This window comes from Ciconia boyciana, chromosome 4 (assembly GCF_034638445.1).
Source record: "Ciconia boyciana chromosome 4, ASM3463844v1, whole genome shotgun sequence".
Classification (NCBI taxonomy): domain Eukaryota; kingdom Metazoa; phylum Chordata; class Aves; order Ciconiiformes; family Ciconiidae; genus Ciconia; species Ciconia boyciana.
Window position 1 is genome coordinate 24,910,653 of NC_132937.1, and position 20,505 is coordinate 24,931,157.

Sequence of the window (20,505 nt, forward strand, 5' to 3'; positions counted from 1 at the left end):
GGCTACCCACTACCCCCTGCTCAGGGCAGCAAGTGACACTGGAGGAAAGTCTCTGATGTCCTGGCAAGAAGGACACTTTTCTAGACAAGAGGGCTGAGCTTTCATCATTTTGGTGAGTGGTTTAAATTATTTCCTTGCAAATGAAAAAGCTGCTGTGGCTTCCATATTGAGACTCCTTAATATAGTGTCATCCTTTTTATGTTTGCTTGGGCATTGTTACCAACTTTGCCCTGTTTCCTTTACGCCTCCAACACAAAGATTTTTTGGTGCAGCCGGGACTGTGCCAGAGCTTGCTCTCCTCTTTCAGGTCTTCAGCTCACTTGTAGTTAGCCACATCAGTCAGCCGTGTACGTGGCCCTGCATTACGCTCTAGTGTGCGTTGGTGTATACAGCCACAGAAAGCGTGCGAAGGAAATACTTAACACCTCTTTTATCTTCCGCTTTCTGCTTCGGCTTTGTCCAAAGCCTGAAAAAATGTGAGATATACCACTTTGTTCTCAGGAGCTAAGTTTTGCAGGATTAGTCTTTTAAATCACAGCTTTTCTGGGTCAGCATTGCCTTATGTGGGACGTCATAGAATCACAGAATGGTTTGGGTTTGAACACTTCCAGTGATGGCGTATCCACGGTTTCTCTGGGCAACCTGTTCCAGTGTTTCACCACCCTCATTGTAAAAAATTTCTTCCTCATATCTAGTCTGAATCTACCCTCTTTTAGTTTAAAGCCATTGCCCCTTGTGCTACCGCTACAGGCCCTGCTAAAAACTCTTCCCCCATCTTTCTTATAAGCCCCCTTTAAGTACTGGAAGGCTGCAGTAAGGTCTCCCCGCAGCCTTCTCTTCTCCAGGCTGAACAACCCCAACTCTCTCAGCCTTTCCTCATAGGAGAGGTGTTCCATCCCTCTCATCATTTTTGTGGCCCTCCTCTGGACCCGCTCCAACAACTCCATGTCCTTCCTGTGCTGAGGGCTCCAGAGCTGGACGCAGCACTCCAGGTGGGGTCTCACCAGAGCAGAGTAGAGGGGCAGAATCACCTCCCTTCAACCTGGTGGTCATGCTCCTTTTGATGCCAACACTTATAAATAAATAACAGCAATCACTTAGTGTTTCATAGCTGGAAGATTTTTCTCCTTTGGACCCGTGTACCTCCATTGAGAGGAAAGTGGATGAGAGGACTAAACCATGCTCTCAGGGAAATCAGAAGCAAAAATTCCACTAACCAAGTCAGAAGCACCATCCATGAAACGTGCTTCTGACCCCCTGGACTTGACCAGATTTGGCCCAATGAGTCAATGGACCTGATCCAGAAGGTCCTTAGTTTTGAAGTGGGAAGCATGTTTCAAAGTAAAAGCTCTGCAAATATCTTCACACTGGCTTCCTGCTCTCTGCCACTAGTCATCCTTGTCGGCATGTTTACATTTCCCCTTGCCTGCGGTCTCTTTATCAGGCAATGGGTTTGTTCTGCGTCTAGTATAAAATAAGTGAGTGTGGGTTTCGCACACACACATACTGCACACATGCAGCGTGCTCAGGATGACACAGACGAGTACAGTATTGAGCATTTTTGTCTTGTTTCTTCACACCACTTTTGGGGAAAGTGGTTGTACCTCAGCAGATGGTGATGGTGAGTCATTTAATCTTCATCTTTCCACTCATATATCATCTTGAAAAACCTGAGTTAAGAGCTCCAAAATGCAACTGCTGGGTTAAATGTTTTAGTGTTTTAGCCTCCAGTCTCTTTCTTTTAGTGCCAGTACCCGAGGTGGATGTGGAACTCAAGGGTACCTATTTAATTTAATTCCCAAGGCTCCCGTCCTTGTAACATCCACATTTGTATGAAATAAGGGAGACCATAGCTGTATGCAGAGGGCATGCAAGATCAGACCTGTTAATCCTCTCTCATTGTATCTAGTGTTTGTGTGAGGAGTTGTGCCTGGGAGCGAGGAACTGCTTCACCCTTCTGCAGTCCATGGTCACTCTGAGCTGCTGTCAGAGGGGAGTGAGGGTCTGGCTTCTCTTGCTCTTGGCAGTTTCCCCCAAAGAAAATGTTTCAATGTACATCAAACTTGGCCCAAACTGTTCCACTTCAAAGGACAAACTTTTTCTCTTTTTCTTCAAGCAATTGCATCAGGTATATCTGGGGGATAGACCCAGTCTCCCTTGTAGTATGGCTGAAGCAGCAATTCAACCAGGGGGTTCTCACAGCTCATCACTAAGAGCATTCATCCCTTACTCAGCAAATAATTATAAATTAATTCAACAGTTTCAATTTAGTTTTATTGCAGATTTCATTATCTCATTTGGAGAAGTGAATATTATTTAGCAGCATCAAAATCAAAACTGGAAATATAAAGAGCAGCAATAAAACCACTGTTTCAGTCTGCTGTTCCTTTTCTCAAAAGGGAGCTGAAAAATTGGATTTACAGATTCAGTCCCTAATCTGTTAAACTCTTTCTTGTCTAATACTAAACAAACAGCAGTGACAGAGCTTGTTGCACTGTGCCTGAAGGACATGGTCAGTCGCTCAGTTACTGGTAGTTTTAGGGGTCCATTGTTTGGGAGCAAAAGAGTTTTTGGGTTTTAGGAAGATAATGGCTGTTTTCCTGTGCTATCTCACAGATAGAGAATCTCATTTTCCCCTGTGTGACATGTATTATAACACATATGTATGTACACATATGTACATACATACATATATACATAGATAGGATATGCATGATAAGTTTTTTAGTTAGAAGAAAACAGGGAGTGGCTCAGAAGTGCATCTAACAACCTTGTTTTTTCTATTTGCCTTTTATTTATACAATCTGCAGCTGTTTAGAGTCAGCTTTGGCAAGCAGCTAGGGTGGTGAATGGTCAATGCTAGTGATTTATCATTGGTGTCACTGAAATCTTCAGGACTTCCCAAAAGCAGATACGACCAGACCTTTCTTTGTTTTGTCACTAACTTCCAGTAAACCATAATTTGTTCAGAATTAAAGACAAACAGATTCAGAAAATCCCCACTGAGCAATTAGCAGCTTTTATGATTTCTTTGTGAGTCTTGTGGGTTTGGCCAACAAATTAAACAATCTAGGGTAAAATCGCCCCGATGGATGTTTGGCTTTCACTCTTCACCTTTCCGACTCGCCCTGTGTCCTGGCAAAGTGCCACCAGCCAACGCAGGCATGAGCTCACCCTGTCTTATGGGCAGAGGAGGGAAAAGCTCACTGCAGCACTTGCCTTCATCTCTTCCTCTTTTCTGAACAGCAGACTGCCTCCCAAGCACTGTCTCCCAGCCTGGCAGAGGTGGCGGAGATCCCCAAAAGCCTTAAAAGATCTACAAGCAGAGCTAAGAAGAGGCAGCCACAGAGGTCCAGGAGGGCACGGCCAGGGGAAGCAGGGGCAGCAGGCTGCAGGCTCTCACGGGCAGGACAGCTGGCTTCAGTGGTCCTCCTACCCAGACTTGTATGATTTGCCCAACCCACACCAAAACCCTTGCGATTAAAACAAGTTCTGCCTGAATCAGATCAGCACTAGAGATTTCGCATTACTCTGTCCATGGAGACAGTCACTTAATTGACTTCGGAAATTTGGTCACTGGTCCTGCAGGTGCTTAGTGGTGCCTTTAGTTTCACATGGTGGTGTTAGTCCCAGTGGCTTCAGAGCTTAAAGCTGAAGCATATCCACAGCCTCTGCTAACACTCACCTCTTGGTAAAGGCTCATGAGATTCCTGCTGTGATTTGAACCATCCTACTGGGTGTTGCCCAAACCCAAGAGACAAGCATTTCTGTGAAGGACCTGCCATGGCTGTAGCTACAAGAGCAGTTTTTCTCCCACTAGAATCGCCACCTCAAGCCCTGCCTTGATTTCAGCAGAGCCAGGCTCAGGGCTCTGCCTGGTCTGGGCTTCTCAAGGAAAAAATTAGAATCTTGTAAACTTTTAATTGTATGAAGAGTCCTTAGCACTGTGAGTCACGTTAGAGTCATCAAAACCATTTACGTAGCAAACACATTCATGCGTGGTGGTTCTGAGGTTTAGGAAAGAAGTGTAACTGAGGCTACATGCATATATATGTCAGACAAAAAAATTACTGTCAGCCCATGGAGGAACCATACCAGAAAAATAATTTCAAATTGCTTACTTAACACCATTCATGAGGTTTAATTATCATATATTCTATGGTTAGGATGTTATTTCCATGAATAAGTAACCATGTAATCACAATGTCAAAGTTCAGTGTCAAAGAGGTAAAGTCAGCTTTCCTTCCAGTGCGGCACCAAAGGTGCACTACGCTGGTTAAATATTCAATGGCTGTTTGAACTGCAAGACAAAACCTTTTTCATTCTTTTCGTTTTGCAGTCAGCCTGACAGAGAATTCGTTAAAATTTCTGTCATTTTTCAGCAAAGCAGTAGCAGACAGCTGAAATATTTTTTCTGATATGCCATTTATTAATGATTACCAGTTTTGTGTGTTTATGCGAAATCTGGTATAAGTAGTTTGCATATACAGAGAGCACCAAGCAGTCTCTCTCTCTTATATGAAGGAAGATCAGTCATCCTAATTCGTAAGTTTTAAAGTTGTCTTGAGGTAGCTATGAGTATAAATAAGCCAGTCTCCTGGTAGTTGCAAGTGAAGCCTTAGAGAGGCATAAAATGTCATATATCTGTGCATGTGAGCTTTGGGTGTATCTATCTATATAAAATATGGGACTTTTCAATTTTATACATATTCATTTCAGCTTACTAGTTATCCCTTGAATTTTGAATATGTGTATATCTGTATGCACACACTTTTACCCACAAATATGTAACTTTATGTAATATACATTTCTGTACATGTATATCTGCCCAGATGGCTCTGGGCTGCCTTGGTCAAGACTCTCACCTGTGTGAAACTGCTGCAGGGCTTGTTCTAGGGTTGCGCTGACCTCTGTGTCTCTCTTGAATGTGATGGTCAAATAGAGTGGCTTTGTACCGCACCTGCTTTGTCTGTGTCTGTGCTGCACAGGTTAGCCCCTCAAAGCAGCACTGCTGGTGGAAGATATGACATTTCCTTGTCCTTCAGGGAGAGCTGGGCTCTCCTTCGGATGGATCCCACCAGAGCTGCAGTGAGAAGGGAAGACCAGTATTTGCTTCTCAGCAATTGCTCATGGTGGCAAATGGCCACTAAATCATAGCTCGGGGAATAGATCTGCCTCTGGGTTCTGGATTAGTGCAGCATTGGATACTCCTGTCCCTCCTGCTGCCCACCACGGGTGCTGGTGGCAGCAGCCCCCTTCCTAGCCCCTGCCTGCACTGCTTTTGTGTTTTTCTCTGCATTCCTGACTGACTTCTGAATTTCTTCTTTTACTCAAAATCCAGCTCCAGATGCACCTGAGCTCCAAGGTCAGGAGGAAACACTGCCGATAGTGAACCTGTGGGGTGATGCTCTTTACTTACATTTTAAAGCAATCAAAAAACTCTCCCCTGCTTTTTCCCTGCTGTCAAACCATGACCATTTTGGATCTTCAGATGTGCTCCCACGCCGGACAAGGTCTGGGTCTCCCTGTACGCTGGCAGGATTGGCCAGGGATCATAGGACATCACTGGCAGGACTACGAATCATGGTATCCAAGTAGCTGGTCACCCCTCAGTGATCCGATTCACGTGGGTGACAGCAGAGATGACCATCATTTTCTCTGGGAGGGATTTTCCATTGGAAATGTCTCCACGGGCATTTCCCCACACTGTTTGTGAGTGTGAGTCACTGATATCCCCGGAGCAGCCAAGGTCTTGTTCTCGCTGCAGCAGGTGCCCCGCATGGCAAGGGCACGTCCGAGGGGTGGGTAGGAGAAGACCAAGCAGGGGATCGGGAACAGGCCCTGGACACGGGGAAGAGTGTTATGTATCATCAGAGCTACCCTTAACCACTGGTAAAAGGAGACAGAGGCATTCTGCCCCGAGGATCCGCTCAAGGGGTCATGGCAATAACCCTTTCCTGTCCACTTGGCTGCGGTGGGTGAGATTTCATGAAATGAGGCTGAACTGGCGGTTTCTGCCAGAGAGGACTCCTCTCAGAAGCATCAGTTTTTGCTTCACTGACCTCATACCTGCCAAGTGTAGGACTTGAGACATATGCTCTTAGTCAAATCGCGATTGTTTTATTAGTCATCGAAGCAAATTTGCAGGAAGCCACGCATTCTGGCAGAAAGTCTGAGCTTTCCCTCCTGAGCCCAAATTTGTGACATTTCAGAAAACTTTGCAGTACAATCAAAATGGGGCTTAATTGCTTCATGACACCAAAATACTCTTGCTTTCCTAAAACCACCCATACAATTTTCCAGTCTTCTCAGGAACCTGGTGACAGGCCAGACCTTCACAGCACGGGCAGGGGCAGAGCAGGGGCAGGAAGATGCTGCTCGGGCGCTCTCAGCCGTCTGTGAGGCTGGTCCTGATGCAGGTGCAGCAATGGCAACTGTCGAGCGTGCATCCTTGGCTGTGGGTCTGCCACTTCGGAGCTACAAGGTGTTTGATGTACTTTCAGGCTGTCCTGAGCTGAAATTTCCATACAAATAACTCCCGTTGAAATGAGCCCTTGCTCTTGAGCAGACGTTAGCCTCGAGCATCAGCCCCAGACACCGCCGGCAGTAACCGTGCAAAGTATATCCCCAGTGCATGTTTCTATTCTGTTTATTTTCAAGACTGTTTTGGTCCTTGACTTGAATATTCTGGTTTTCAACAGGCATCATGAACATGTCTTGCTTTCCTTTGTATGCCCAAGGATAGCAGCATTTTGTGGCTCCTAATAGGAAAACCTGTTTAAGAAAGTTCTGAAATTATTTTCAGATGGAGTAGGTCCTGCTTTTATCTTGGTATAAAGTTTATCTGTAACTTTTAAAATGAGAATTCCCCTGTCCCTGGCTAAAACTTAGGAGGAATTAAACTGAAGAGCAGACAATATATTTTCTCTGTTTTGCACTTGACACTGGGACTTTTTAACAGAGGTTTCCAGGTTGACATCAGTGCCCTCTTTGCCCGTGATTAATAGAAAAGAACAGACATAAGGTGTCTCGTCTGACCAAACCATCTGCGACACTATGTCTTTTTATAGTTCACAGACCAATGATGCAGAATGTACTTTTGTGCATGGTAAGTGGGTGGGCTTCATTGGCATGCAGGGAGAGCGACCTTGAAAGGTGCAAGTGGCTTTTAATTTCATTTTGAACAAGCTTTCTTTGCTTCTTACAAAACAGATGGGTTGATCCTCTTCCTTTCAGGCAACCACGTAAAGACACAACCTTGTATACAGTGGAGCTGCAAATCAAATACACTCATGGGTTTGCTTCAGTAACATCCTGCAAATCTCTCCTTAGGGACTTTTGGAGATGATGAACCAGACAATTTTGACATCGACTGCTTCAGCCAGCTGGAATTTAAGGATTCCTATAGCAGCCTGACCTGCAATTTTACCGAGCTGCCTCCTCACAACACTAACTATACCCTGGCCCTGTGGTAAGTGCTGTCAGTCTGTCCTTTGGTAAACTTCTGGGATGTGAAATGCTAAGCACCAGTAGTCATGTTGCCATATGCTGGGAAACAGGAGCAGCAAAGCTAGACAAAATTCTGTTTCAGAGTGTTTTACCAAGTTTGAATACTATATTCAGCAAAGAACAAGAGTTTACTGAAACAGAACTTAACTCCCTAATAAGAAAAAAAATCAGCTGGAAGGGTCTGTAAAGAGCATTATAACATCTTCAGTAGTCCTGATCTTGCCTCTGTTCCTCTGGAACACCTGTAATTACGGATGTAGCCCAGCATGCACTGGGAGCATTTTTCCTTTAAATTAAATGATAATTTAAAAAAAACAAACCTAGCCTTCATCAAGTGAAAAGTAAAAATGTTTTTGAAGAGGTAGATCCTTTCCACAGAAAATTCTTTGCCAAGAAGGCTGCAGGGAAAATGCCTTTATCTACGTCAAGACGAAAATTAAGCAACTGTCTTCGCACACACAGACATGCAAAAAACACACCAGAATGAGTATACAAAAACCCAACAGTTACCAAACACATCAGTCATCTCCACTTCTTGTTGAGGCCTTGAAACTCTTTTCCACCATTTTTTTTAACTGATGCACCTAGCTGAAGAAGCTTAGATTTTGTTCCTTTAGCATACTTCCGCTTTTCCCTTTGCCTGTTTTTCCTGAAACTGAGAGTTGTGTGGCAGCCAGCAAAAGAAGTGGATTTTTTTTTAATCTGGTTACTCTAATCACGACTTAATTTTTTACACCTAGTTTATTAGAATTTTTCTATTTTTATGGGATTTATTCTGGATTTTGACTGAAATTTTGTGACAGTCCTCAAACACAGGAGTCACACAGATGGAGGAACACATAGATATATTTTCACTTCTGAAACTGTGCCATATGACTCCTTCATGACCTGGCTGACTGTTGACCCTGTATTTGCTACCACTTCAGTCAATAAGAAATTTCTCTTTATCTTCAGTGAGCATCCAAACCTATTGCCCTATATTTAAAAATGGCAGCAGTAAGATAATTTTTAAAAATACAAAGGTTTTTAACACATACATCTCCAATTTAATAATTGCATTTTTTTCTTGGAGAGCTCCAGGACTCTTACTGTGACTCACATCACTTGATTATTGTGCTCAAAGACCACAAGGAAAAACACTATCAATCTTTTAAACTCCTTATTTGCATGGCATTTTTTTCTTATTTCACATGGAGTCTCACTTCAGTTAATGTGAAATGAGCATCAGGATTCGTCCCTTACTATGGTATAGTAAGACTGAGAAGAAATTAACGTTGTGTCACTTTGGTCAACAGTACCAAGGAAGACAGCAATTATGTGTGCTTCAATATGGAGAAACAGGAAGATGCATATTTCTTACAATTCACTGATATACTCTCAAATAAAGAGATTTGCATGGACTCTGAGATGAAAAGAAGGGTCTGCAGGAGTCTGGTTGTAACTGACATTGGTAAGACACTTAATATTTTGGACTTTTTTAAGATATAAGCATTACTGGCGGAAAAAAATAGCCCAGCACAAAGCCTAAGCGTCAATCTGGATGACATAGAGGCAGTATAAAATAGCATCCTAGCAGGGCATGTAGCCCGGACTGGGATGTTGGGAGAGTGTGGTGTTCCCCTTGCTTCAAAGCCAAACACGATTAACCTCCATTCAAAATGTGCAGCTGAATTCTGGCTTATTGTAACACTCTGCCCAGACCTGGACATAGGCCGAATCGTGCACATGGGTGAAGCAGCTGTTCCTGAGCGTGGATGAACTGTCAAGCAGGGACATTTTGTTCTTCTCTTACTAGGGATTGTGCAGTTTCAGGACTGACCACCCCAAGTCTAGCATGAGCTCGGTAGCACAGGGACCGCAAGGTTGCAAGATCTCACGTTTTCACACCTTGTTTTTTGGTGGAGTCTGTTGTCTGAAAGAGGTGCTTGGGCATCCTGCAATGCAGAAGGGACACTGAGAGCCCACGAATGGACTCGTCAAAGCCATGTTGGGGACCTGCCTGAGCCAAGAAATAGGGAACTCGGGGAAGAGGGGCTTCTTAGGACTTATCCCTCCCGGGAGCTGGTCTCATTCAAGGGCTGCAGAGAAGCCCATGTAGGGCAGCTCTGTTCCGCTTTGGTGCCACATTGCTTTGCCTTACTTTGGCAATAGGCACTGCAACATCTCCCCCTTATGAAACATTTCTCCGCAGTCCAATAGTTTTGTAATAATCTTACATTTCCTCTCAGTTAACAGGCCAGCCAGGACCATCTCTGGTGGTCTCTCCTCTAGAAACTGTAGGTTCTGCATAGAAGGATTAAGTATTTGGGGGCTGCAGAAGCAGTGGGCATAATTTCTGGCTATATGCATTTTCCTGAGAGGAGAGAGGTGTGGGCTCCCTATTCCTGTGAGACTGATGTACATGGCGCATTCAGGAAGCCTCAGTGGCACAGACACAGGTCCCTGCGGACCTCAGGCACACCCAGCTCAGGCACAGCTTGGGGAGAGTCCTGAGGGCTGCATTTTGGACTTGATGTACTTGCACGGATGGTCATTTGACACAGTGTCCTGCAGACCAGGTCAGGTGTGGGTTCATAGCAAAGGCCTGGAGGCACAGCCCCCTCTGCTATATCTAACACTGTCATACTTTGTCCCTTTCTCTGTCCCATCACTCTGACAGCCACTAGCAGTTGTACCCATACCCTTCCTACTAGACCAGCGATGGGTTTTGCCATGGGGTCTCCATCTCAGAGCACTGGTTAGAGGGATAGAATTTCAGGTCTTCAAGCAGTGCTATTGCAGGGGTGGGCATGCTCAGGAATTGCTTTCCAAGACTAAATGTCACATCCCCAGGAGGTGCCATCCCTGCTGGTCACACTGCTGCTCCAGCAGGTCAAAACCAAGCCCCTCTCAGGACCAAGGTGTAAGGATGAGCTGGGGCTGAGCATCGACGCTCGCCCAGCTCGGGCCAGCCCCCGCTCAAGATAGGTCACCCTGCAGGGGGTGTAACTTGGAGTGGACCTTTTTTTTAACTTTTCAAAACCTGTTTATTTTGTAGTAACATTTTTCTACTCCTGTTATATCCTGGTTTATTATCATTTGCAGTTAAGCCTGAAGTACCATTCGATATCAAGATCACATACCAAAAGGAAGCAAATGAATACCTTATTCATTATAGCACACCACACTCATGGAAGAAATACTTGAAGGACAAATTAATACACCAAGTAGCGTACTGGCAGGAAGAAGGTACTTGGAAGGTAAGCGATGATGTATTCATGAGTTTACACTAATTTCCAAAATTAAATGTTATCAGAAATACCACTATTATGTAAAAACCCTCGAATCTGCATTTCTACAGTTCTCCAGCTGAAAGCTTGGAAAGGTGCAATATTTGGCATTTGGAAATTTCATCAGTTGAAAAAATTCCAGACCGACAGCACCCACGCCTGTTAGGTGCTTCTCTGGGCTAATGAAGTTTCATTCATTTGGGCTCTGCAGTGGGAAGAGAAGACATAATGTAACAAACCATCCTAAGTGTTTGGATGGCTTGCTCTTTGCTATGATGGTTTTGCTCTTATTTTCTGTGCTCATCAGTCAGTAAATCGTATGACCGCTTTCCTTATTCAGCAACAGTTTCTTCGTGTCCCTTTTCCACTGAGCCTCTCCAGGCTTCCAGTGCAGCCCTGCAGCTCTCCCACCCTCAGACCAAGTTTCAGGCTGCACCTGCCTGTGAACTGGATCTGGTTTGGGCTGCCCAGCTGCTGGAACCTCTGTGTCCCCTGTCACAAGAGCAGCCGTGCAAACACTAGTCCAGGTGGGGGGTGTTTAAAGCGTGGACTATACCCGGTTTTTAGGGAGGGAACATAGGAGAACTGTAACTAGAAAAAGAAAAGGATTCAGGCAACCCAATACATTGAAATGAAGAGCACCAGAGCTGCACTGTAGGATTTCAGCTTCTTTCCTGTAGCTGCTCTTTCAGAAGTTGTCTTTTTCTGCTGCACAAATGTATTTTTTCCCCTCTCTCTTCCGAGCCTTCCCAGGGAAGCATGTATTTCCTACTGCAGTGTCGGCAGTAGCAAAGCACAGTTAATACTTCCAGCTGCTTTCCAAAGAGCTTTTACCTGGCGTTAGGCTCTCTTCTCGATACTGTCTGCACTATATTGCTGTTAAGCTAGACTGATGCTGTGATGACCACCTGTGTAATAACCAAAGACACGGAGCTAACAGCACAGTATTGCAGGGATGCACCTGATCTTGCACTTTTTGCTGAAACTCAAAGATACTTTTCCTGTGTCTTCTAGAAAAATAATTGGGATTTTTTTGTGTGTTTAGACAATAAAGTCGCCATACCTGCAGGTAAAATTACTGGGGAAAAACCTCGAAAATGATGCATCGTATGAGGTGAAAGTACGTTCGCAGCCCAATGGAGATTTTTTTAAGGGCATGTGGAGCGAATGGAGCACTTCCAAGAGCTTCAGGACCGTCAAGGAGCAGCACTCCACAGAGAGCTGTAAGGGCAGAAGCCACTTTGGTCCACCTGGAAGAAAGCAGAGCTAAGGGTCCTCGGCTCCCTGGCCAGCCCTGGCGGCAGCAGTGACGAGAGCATGGGGAGGGAAGAGCCTGTGGCCACAGCAGGGTCAGCCCTCACAAGCACCAGGCACCCCAGAAAGCGGCTGTATTGCTCTGGTCTGGGGCTGACTCTACATGTGAAGTTAAATCTCACTCAAGGGCGATTAGATCAGATGAAGTGTTGCTGTAAGGGCACGAGGGGGGTGCAAAGGGAGGTGAAGGCTGACTCACTCCTGCTTGCTGCCTGCTGGCCTGCAGGAAGAAGGACCAGCTTGCACTGAGCATTTTAGGTAAGGCACAAAGAGCGGTGAAACACAGCCTTTTTCAGGGCCCTGGATTTGTGTGCGAACATGGCACATAAATCACAAATATGATACAGAATAAAATCTCATCATTGCACTTGTAGACAAGAATAATTCTTCTGGTCCTTGGGGTCACTTCAGTCCCCAGGGGCACCTTGGCATTACGTGTGTTCAAAGTCACTTTAGTGCTGCTGTAAGGACACGGCGAGCGCTGGCTTCAATGTGCTGGAGGTGCTTCAAGCTGCTTTAATCCAACCTGGGAAGCCAGCTTAGAGCTCAGCCAAGTGCTGATGCTCTGGCAGCCCACCTCTTTCCTCCTTCAGGGAGGCAGGAGAAATGTACCACTGCACTTTGTCCAATGATAGGCAAGTGCAATGCTTGGCATTAATTCCTAATTTATTGTCTGAAGAGACATTACAGTTACGGTGGCTTAACAGGGAGACATTTACATGCATTGGCTGATGTTCTTTTTTTTTTCTCTAGATAGCAGTGTGGTCATGGTTATACTCTCCATACTGGGGTTCATGCTGTCCATTGTCATGATTGTCCTGATCATAACTTTTTGGGAAAACAGGTAATCTAAGTCTCTTTGTATCAGAAAAAGTGTTGGAAGCCAATCCTGTTCTGACAGTCGTATTGTTTTCCCTGTTATACTTGTGAACTATCCTCTTTCCATCTCTGGACCTCTGTATCAAGCCAAAGGCAGGCAAAGAGTAGAAGTGGGCACCACAAGAGAGGGTATTGGGAGGCAGAAGATGACCTGCCACTTTGAGCAGACTTCAGTCTTGGGCTCGAAACACTGGGACTTTTGGGGAGCTGAAGTCACCACGAAACACAGAGTTGGTGTCTCACTGGAGGCAAATTTGACTCAAAAGCTTCAAGCAAGATCCAGAAAAGAAAGCGACCTGTGGGTTTTAGTAAAGTCCCAAGAGGTGTGGAAACAGTACACTGGGGACATTGTCTCTTTCCCTTTGATAGGCTGAGTCAGCAGGGTGTTTGCTCTGCAGCGCTTTCAAAAGCAGCAAGGCAGAGCTCTCTGCAACAAGGGTTTGATGGCGTCAGCCACCAGCCCAGTCGGGTCCACATCCAGCCAGCCATGTGGAAAAATCAAGCTCTACATCCCCCACCAAAGCAGTCACGGCAGAAGTGTGACTGGAGATACATTCATTACACAGGCAGTCCTTTGTCTGCTTTGGTTTTTTTTCGTATATTGGCTACACAGGAGTAGAGAGATACCTGTAAATATATTTTTTGGCTATATATGCTTATATAGAATAGATAGTTGACAAATTTAAGAAAATGAATAGATATGTAGATAATCTGGTAAAACCAGAATCTGAAGTGAAAAAGTTTAACCATAGGAGATGAACCCCTCGCAAGGCAGAAAGTCCAGGGCTGTTTGGTGGCATTCAGAGTGGCCCGTCCATGACATCCAGCTCCACTGACATCCAGAGCGATGGCTGCATGCAAGCTGTTTTTTGGGGACAACACTTGGGCTGTGCTAACTCCTGAATTACACACAGGGATTGCCTGGGAATGTGCTAGTTGTCCCCAGTCAAACCATGCCAAGAACAATTTTGATAATAAAACATTTTAGACACTGGAGTTATCTGCCAGGGAATGCTCCCTGGTGCTGTTTTATTTGCAAGTATACATGCAGCTTGAGATTTCTAACTCTTGCTTTTTACTGTTGCTGAGCACCTGCAGTTCTCTAACTTTGCTAGAAGTTCTGCTTATGTAAAACTGCTGAAAAAACAGCCTTTTAGATGGTGAGACTTTTTGAATGCAGACATTTCCCTTCAAAAAAGAGGAGGGTTTTACATGTAGGTATATATACCCACATATACAGACACATGTATAAAACAAAATACATATTCATATACATCCATAGCTATACTTATATCACTGCAACATTGAATGTCAGTTGGGCAATATTCTCTAGATGCATCATAGCTGAGGGTTTCCAGCAGCACAACACAAGAACTTCGCTAATCAAGGCAGTAAAAATGAGACCTGTGGGAAAAGGCTACAATACAGGTATCTGAAGCACAGATAGCTGGCCAAGGAGTGGGACAATATGCAGTTCTTTGACTTACATAAACATGCAGAGGCAAATATCAGCAAATTTGCACTTTAACCACAGCATCTTTTTTCACTTGCAAAAATTGGTTTCACCATGCAAAACCCTGTTAACATAGCTAGATGCAAATAAGCTCTTCACCAGCATAATTCGATGCTTTTCCAGTTCTTGGTGAAGTGTCTTCCTTGAACTGTGGCACTTTGTGCACTCAAAAGAATAATGACTATTCGGTGACCTTTATAACTCCTCTTCTCCTGTCTTTGTTTTATTCTGAGACTGCTTTGTCGTTATTCTGGGTAATGCAAGCCAGCCCTAAGGCCTTGTAAGAATTAGTGACAATGACACAATACGAACCTCTGATATCTCAACATGTCCCTCTTTTGCTGCTGCTGAACCCCTTTTTGTCTACTGTTGCTGTTTCAGGATCAAGCCTGCTGTGTGGCCAAATCTTCCTGATCATAAAAAAACACTGGAGCAACTATGCAAGAAGCCAAAAAACGTATGTACTTCCCCTGTTGTTTTCACCTGAGTATAGACTATTGGGAACAAAATTAACACTTATGGGAAACACTACATGCATTTGCTGCATGAACTGGACATCTTTCAGAAATTACTTCTACATTTCACTGAAGAGAGCCCACATTTGCACAGGCAGATGCTAGCCAAGGGTATGGAAATAGACAGTTCAACTAGTGCCTGAGCTTTGACTTGCGCAAAGGAACTACAGAGGGCTGGAGAACTTGATATATGAAGAAAGATTGAAGGAACTGAGTTTGTTTATAGAAAGAGAAAGCTCTGCGTGGGGACTACTAATCACAACCTTCCAATACCTAAAGTCTAGGTTAGAGAGATGGTGGAGGTGTTCTCACCACAAGGCTTCATGGTGACAGGACCAGAACCAACAGGCACATGTTGCTTTAGGGCAAACTTCATCTGGATGTAAGAAAAAAAACCTTTCTCCATGAGAACAATTAAACATTGTGTAGGTTGCCCAGAGAAAAGGTAGGTTCTCCTTTGCTGGAAATGTTCAAGGCTTGGCTTGATAGGGCTCTGGATAACCCAGTCCAGGTCCTGCTTCTGGCAGAAAGCTGGATCAGTTGGACTCCAGAGGTCCTTTCCAATTGAGACGCTTCAGTGATTCTATGAAACTCTGATCATGGGGCTGGATGGGGACCCTTTGCAAACATCCCTGGTGATGCCTGTGTACCCTTACACAGCCAGCAGAATTGCTCAATACACCATGCAGCACATGAACTGCTCTGCCAGATAAAAGCCAGATGGACAAATGTCACAAACTGTAAGGTGTAGGACTAACCCGTTGCCTTCAAACTGTGTGTCTGGTGCATTTTTTCACTAAGAAACTAATCAGCGCTGTTCTCTCCAGTTGGTATATTATTAGCATGTTCTTAATTTAATAAGAGGTCTAAGACGACTCTCCCACCCCCCTGTGCTCCCCAGTGCAGGGGATTCCTAATGTGTTTCAGGAAGTTGTGGCAAACTTTTACTTCCCTCACTGCTAAATTAGGAAGGTAAAACTGAAAAGAACCACCTGGGTTGGCACACTCCTTCCTGTGAAATGACAGGTGTGCAATAGATGCATGGCTCAGAAAAGTCTCTGAAACACCAGTTCCCACCACATTGCGTAGAGCATAAAACACTCTCCAGTGGCACTGCCTGCAGGAGGCCACTGGATAGATTCAGAGTAATATGGAAAAGGATTTTAAGCCACATGATAGTTTATTCTCTGCTAATCTATTGTTCAGCCTGCTCAGGATTACTTTCAGAGTTAAAGAAGTAATAAATACCCTTCTAAAATCAAATGAATTATCAAAGTACCTTTTCTCTTAAGCTAATACCCACTGTTAACTGACCGTGTTGTTCCCTTTGCCATGCAGAATTTTGATATAAGCTTTAACCCAGAGAGTTTTGGTTATGTTCATATCCATAAAGTGGACGGCATTCGAGCAAAAGCTGAACTGGAAAATTATCTGCAGCCATCAACTGCTCCAGAGACAAACATTCCAGAAAAATTTAGGAGCAGATCAGACCTGAAGATGACCCCCGCAATGACAGACAAGAGCAACCTAAACCTGTCTGTGACTTATGGAGGAATCTGGCCGGCTGAAGCCCTGCACAGACTCCTGGGCACCAGCCAGTTTGCAGTCACCGAAGGAAACTGCGGCTCCAGCACATACGAGGTGTGCCACAGCAACGGCATGTCCCTGTGCAATGATGGTTTCAACCTGTCCTCTGCTCCTCCCCTGGATCCCTCTGGCCAGCCTGGACCGGAGCCCCTAAATGGTGACACCGTATCCCAGATGCTGCCTACCAGTGAAATGAGGTCACCAAACAATGAGGAAGCCTATGTCACAATGTCTAGCTTCTACAAAATTCAGTAAACTTTACAGGAATGACACCGTACCATTTTTTTGTTAACACCAGCAGGACACTGAAGCTTTCTGGTTTGTCCTGTGAGTTCCCACCTCCACAACGCACCCTGCTTGCAGTGCAATGCTATACCTGCAAGGAAGTGGGTTTCCTATGTTTCAGTGATAAGTTGCCTAACCTCAGCTCTCAGTATGCCGGTAGCAATCTCCACTGCAGCAGAAGTTAAATTTCATTTAGCCTGACTTTAATCTTCAGGCCTGATTAATCCAGAGCAATGACACTGCAGTCCTAGCCGAGGATCACAGCATGTCTCGTAAAAGTTAATGAACTCTTCTGTTAACCTCTTGGTTGCAGTTAAGCTCTTACTAATGCCTAAGGAAGCAATATGGCAACAAATTCACGTTAAATAGAGTCCAAGCTCTTTTAAACAGTGGTAGGTCAAGAGTAATTCCTCTGCAGTCAGTGGAAGTCCACAACTTTACAAAACACCAGTAAATGAAAGTTGCTATCAAGCATTAGTTGCCTGGGGATTCAGGAGCTTGGTCACCGCAAAGGGAGTTTGCTGACCCCCCAGAAAAAAGGGCACATGGACTCACTTTAGGAAGATGTTTCCTCAGACTGGTTTGGTTTCATTTTTTTTGAGACGGATTAAAACAAAGCAAAACCCTACATGCTACTACTTTTTGCTGTTGGTAAAGATCTGTCCCGGAGCCAATTACAGGATCCGCAGGTACTTCTCCTAGTACTACATATTAAAGATCTTCAGTATTTCGTGTACTAGCAATGTTTAGCTAAGAAAACAAAACAAAATCAATGAAAAGCAAAGTACTAGCTCTTCCTACAAACTGAATTGGGGCTGTAAAATGCATGATGCTGTCTTTCTCTGCAGCTCTTGTGCAAACATTAGTGCAGCATATAAGTACTTTTCAGCAGAGAAGGGCTGAGCAGATTGTGTTTGTTTACTAGCATTATTCCCAATGGCTGTGGCTGCATGAGAATACTTCGAATTTGGCCAGACAATGTTCTCATCTGACCTAGGAAGATGGATGGAGCGTCATGGATCCTGCCAGTGATCAGAAGACCTGTATTTTTTCATATATATATATATACCTTGTAAATTGCCTGGAGATAGCTTTTTTTTTTTTTTTACATTATGACGGAAATTTTTATTACATTATGACATTATAAGGCATCCTGTTCCTTCCCATTCACCTTCCTCTGGACTCTGTGCCCAGCTCTAAGGGGTTCCCCACATGCTGCCACACAGAGATGGCTGAGCCACTTCACGGTCCCTCTGGGACGTTGCGCATTGCGGAGCACACACTTGGAGATAAAGCTGCTGCAGCCACGTGGTTGTATGACTGATAAGCAGTGTGGCCATGGGAAATCCAAGCTCCTTTGCCACGCTCTGGGACTGGAGTTCACCTCACTGTGAAGTCTCAGTTCCTCTAGCTGCTTGAAATTCTCCTTTACTGAAATGCATTCACATTCCCACAGTCTAAGGGTAAAAAGAGTCGTCTCTCATCCTCAGAGCTGCTCGAATTTGTTCTGACTGGTAATAATCTCTGAGATGTTGCTATATTTGATGTAGCCTGCTGGAGGAAAACAGCATTTCCAAGACAGCACTCCACCTTCTCCACCTCCATCTGACGCCAGGGAAACCTTCAAACAGGGACAACTTTACGGTCCCTGCATGCAAAGGGGACGAGGATTTGGCTCAAAGCATTCCAGTGACATTTTTCTTGTCTTCATGTATTTCTTTTTAAAAAGAGCTGCTGGTAATGCTCATACTGTGCTGACTTGCACAGTGTGATCGTAGGCGCAGACAGACTGTGCTGGAAAGAGATCCTCTTCCAGTAACACAGTGACAAAAAAAGAAAGGGAATAGAGGAAGAAGAAAAAGCGCATCAGAAAAACCCTGTACAGTATGTGCTATGCTTGTTTCGAACTCATACACACATTTTTAAGGATTAAAGGGGATATCACTATTTGCACTATTTAATCAGTAAGGTTCCCATGTGTAATAGTCTTTCTGTTTCTTCAGAAAGGTATACTGCTCTTTAATACTGGGACAGTAGTAGAAACCTGATGTTTGCTCTTCAGTGAGGGAAAAGTAGTAGAAACCTGATGTTTATTTACTTTAATCACTCTGAAATAGTTATATTTGTCCTGTGTAGCACTCATATTTTTGCATAGCTGCTAATGTTTAAACATTCATTATATTTTCTACGTCTTATTATGTTATTTAATTAGATAACATGTAACCTTGGTTTTATAATGTTTCTAGTCTATTAAAAGGACATGGCTGTTTGCATGACCTATTTATCCTGCTCTAATTCAGTCTTCTAATGTACATCTATCAAGACAGGACTTACTCCGCCCTCGCTGAAATTTTGATAACTCCATGGGCTCTATCTAGATTCAGGCAGGATAAATCCCAAATAAATCCAGACAGCTCAAAAGCCTGAAAGCACTGTAGGGTAACAGCAAGCATCACCTTCCCTTCATCGCTGCCACCCTGCGAGCCAGGAAAGCCTTTCTGCAATTCCAGTCCCTATGTTTTGGACTGGGCATGCCTTTGTTCATCCTGACTGATTGACATCCAACTGTTGTTACCCAGAAAACTGAGAGGTAACAGCTCTGGGAATCAGGTGAGTGAAGCCGATCTCCTGTCAATGGCTCATACTTGTTCAGGTGAGCCAGAAGCTTTGCCCAAGCCCTGACATGCAGCCGTGAGTCCACACCACGAGTACCAGAAAAGAAAAAACCCTCAGGCTTGCGATAGCGTAGGCATGCGTACAGTAAGGCAAAGTCTTGTTTAGGCTGTGTCCTCAGAGATGGTACTTTGTTATTACAATGCTGAATGCTGAAAAATATGCAACTGATAGAAAACAGAGCAGCTTTTTGTTCATTATGTTAATCCCAATGTAGCTTTTCTTAGTGGAGGATATAGGCTAAATCATGCCATACATGGGGGTTACTTTATTCCAGGTGTGCACCTGGGCATATGATGAAGCCTATCCAGAAGAGTATCCGTCCAGGAGAGCATCGGCGAGCACAGCCAAATCAAGGGGGGTTAAAGGTTAGCATTAAGGTTTCTAAAGGACCCTGGCTCCCAGAAGCAGCCATGAAACCTGTTCTTTGGACCACATCCAACTGCTACCAAGCCAATGCCAACAACTGGGTCATTACAGAGGTGCTCAGTAAAGTCCTGTCAGGCTGAACTTTCACAGGTGCTAAGCTCCTCCGAGATAACTCTGTGGATTAGGCTGCTCTGAAGCATGCAGAAGCTAACAGTCTCCTTCAGCTTTGACAATCTGGCCTGAACTGTGGGAGGTAAATCTTTTGGAAAAATTGGTCCCTGACTATTTTGCAGGTGCTGAATACCAATATTTGAGCAGTCCTAGTATCAGCATCCCTGAAAATCATATGCGATTTTATAGCCATCAACCTAAATTTGATGGGTGTATACAGATATAAAAACTTTTAGCTTCCTTTTGGAAAAAAAGAGATCCAAATATGCACCAAAGCAAGAAGCACCACAAGCACTTCTGGTCTATGGCCAGCTTTTAGATGTGTAGTACATATATGAAGATACAGCCACAGCTATGCCTTGACAATACTTCACCGGGTCAGGACCGAGTAGTTTCCTTACTCTACAAGACAGAGTTTCTC

The 20,505-nt window shown here is 44.4% G+C and overlaps 2 protein-coding genes across 2 annotated transcripts in view; both read left to right on the forward strand.

Moving 5' to 3' along the window:
* Positions 1 to 1,473, forward strand: part of SPEF2 (sperm flagellar 2) — a 45,559-nt gene extending 44,086 nt beyond the window's left edge. The window contains exon 23 of the mRNA XM_072860896.1: positions 1,445 to 1,473. Within this exon, the coding sequence (XP_072716997.1) occupies positions 1,445 to 1,473 (29 nt within the window). The remainder of the gene's footprint in view (positions 1 to 1,444) is intronic.
* Positions 1,474 to 1,527: 54 nt separating this feature from the next.
* On the forward strand, positions 1,528 to 17,489 carry IL7R (interleukin 7 receptor). The gene is made up of 8 exons (XM_072859782.1): positions 1,528 to 1,621; positions 7,333 to 7,471; positions 8,805 to 8,959; positions 10,594 to 10,748; positions 11,824 to 12,001; positions 12,846 to 12,936; positions 14,866 to 14,941; positions 16,338 to 17,489. The coding sequence occupies exons 1-8, from the start codon at positions 1,531 to 1,533 to the stop codon at positions 16,839 to 16,841; spliced, it is 1,389 nt and encodes a 462-aa protein (XP_072715883.1). The 5' UTR covers positions 1,528 to 1,530; the 3' UTR covers positions 16,842 to 17,489.
* Positions 17,490 to 20,505: the final 3,016 nt, after the last annotated feature.

Bases quoted from the DNA above. Each gene is read 5' to 3' on its own strand.
- IL7R (XM_072859782.1), top strand. From the start codon at position 1,531: ATGACACAGACGAGTACAGTATTGAGCATTTTTGTCTTGTTTCTTCAC. The intron at 8,960-10,593 runs GTAAGACACTTA...TATCATTTGCAG, and splicing joins TCTGGTTGTAACTGACATTG to TTAAGCCTGAAGTACCATTC. The intron at 10,749-11,823 runs GTAAGCGATGAT...TTGTGTGTTTAG, and splicing joins AGGAAGAAGGTACTTGGAAG to ACAATAAAGTCGCCATACCT.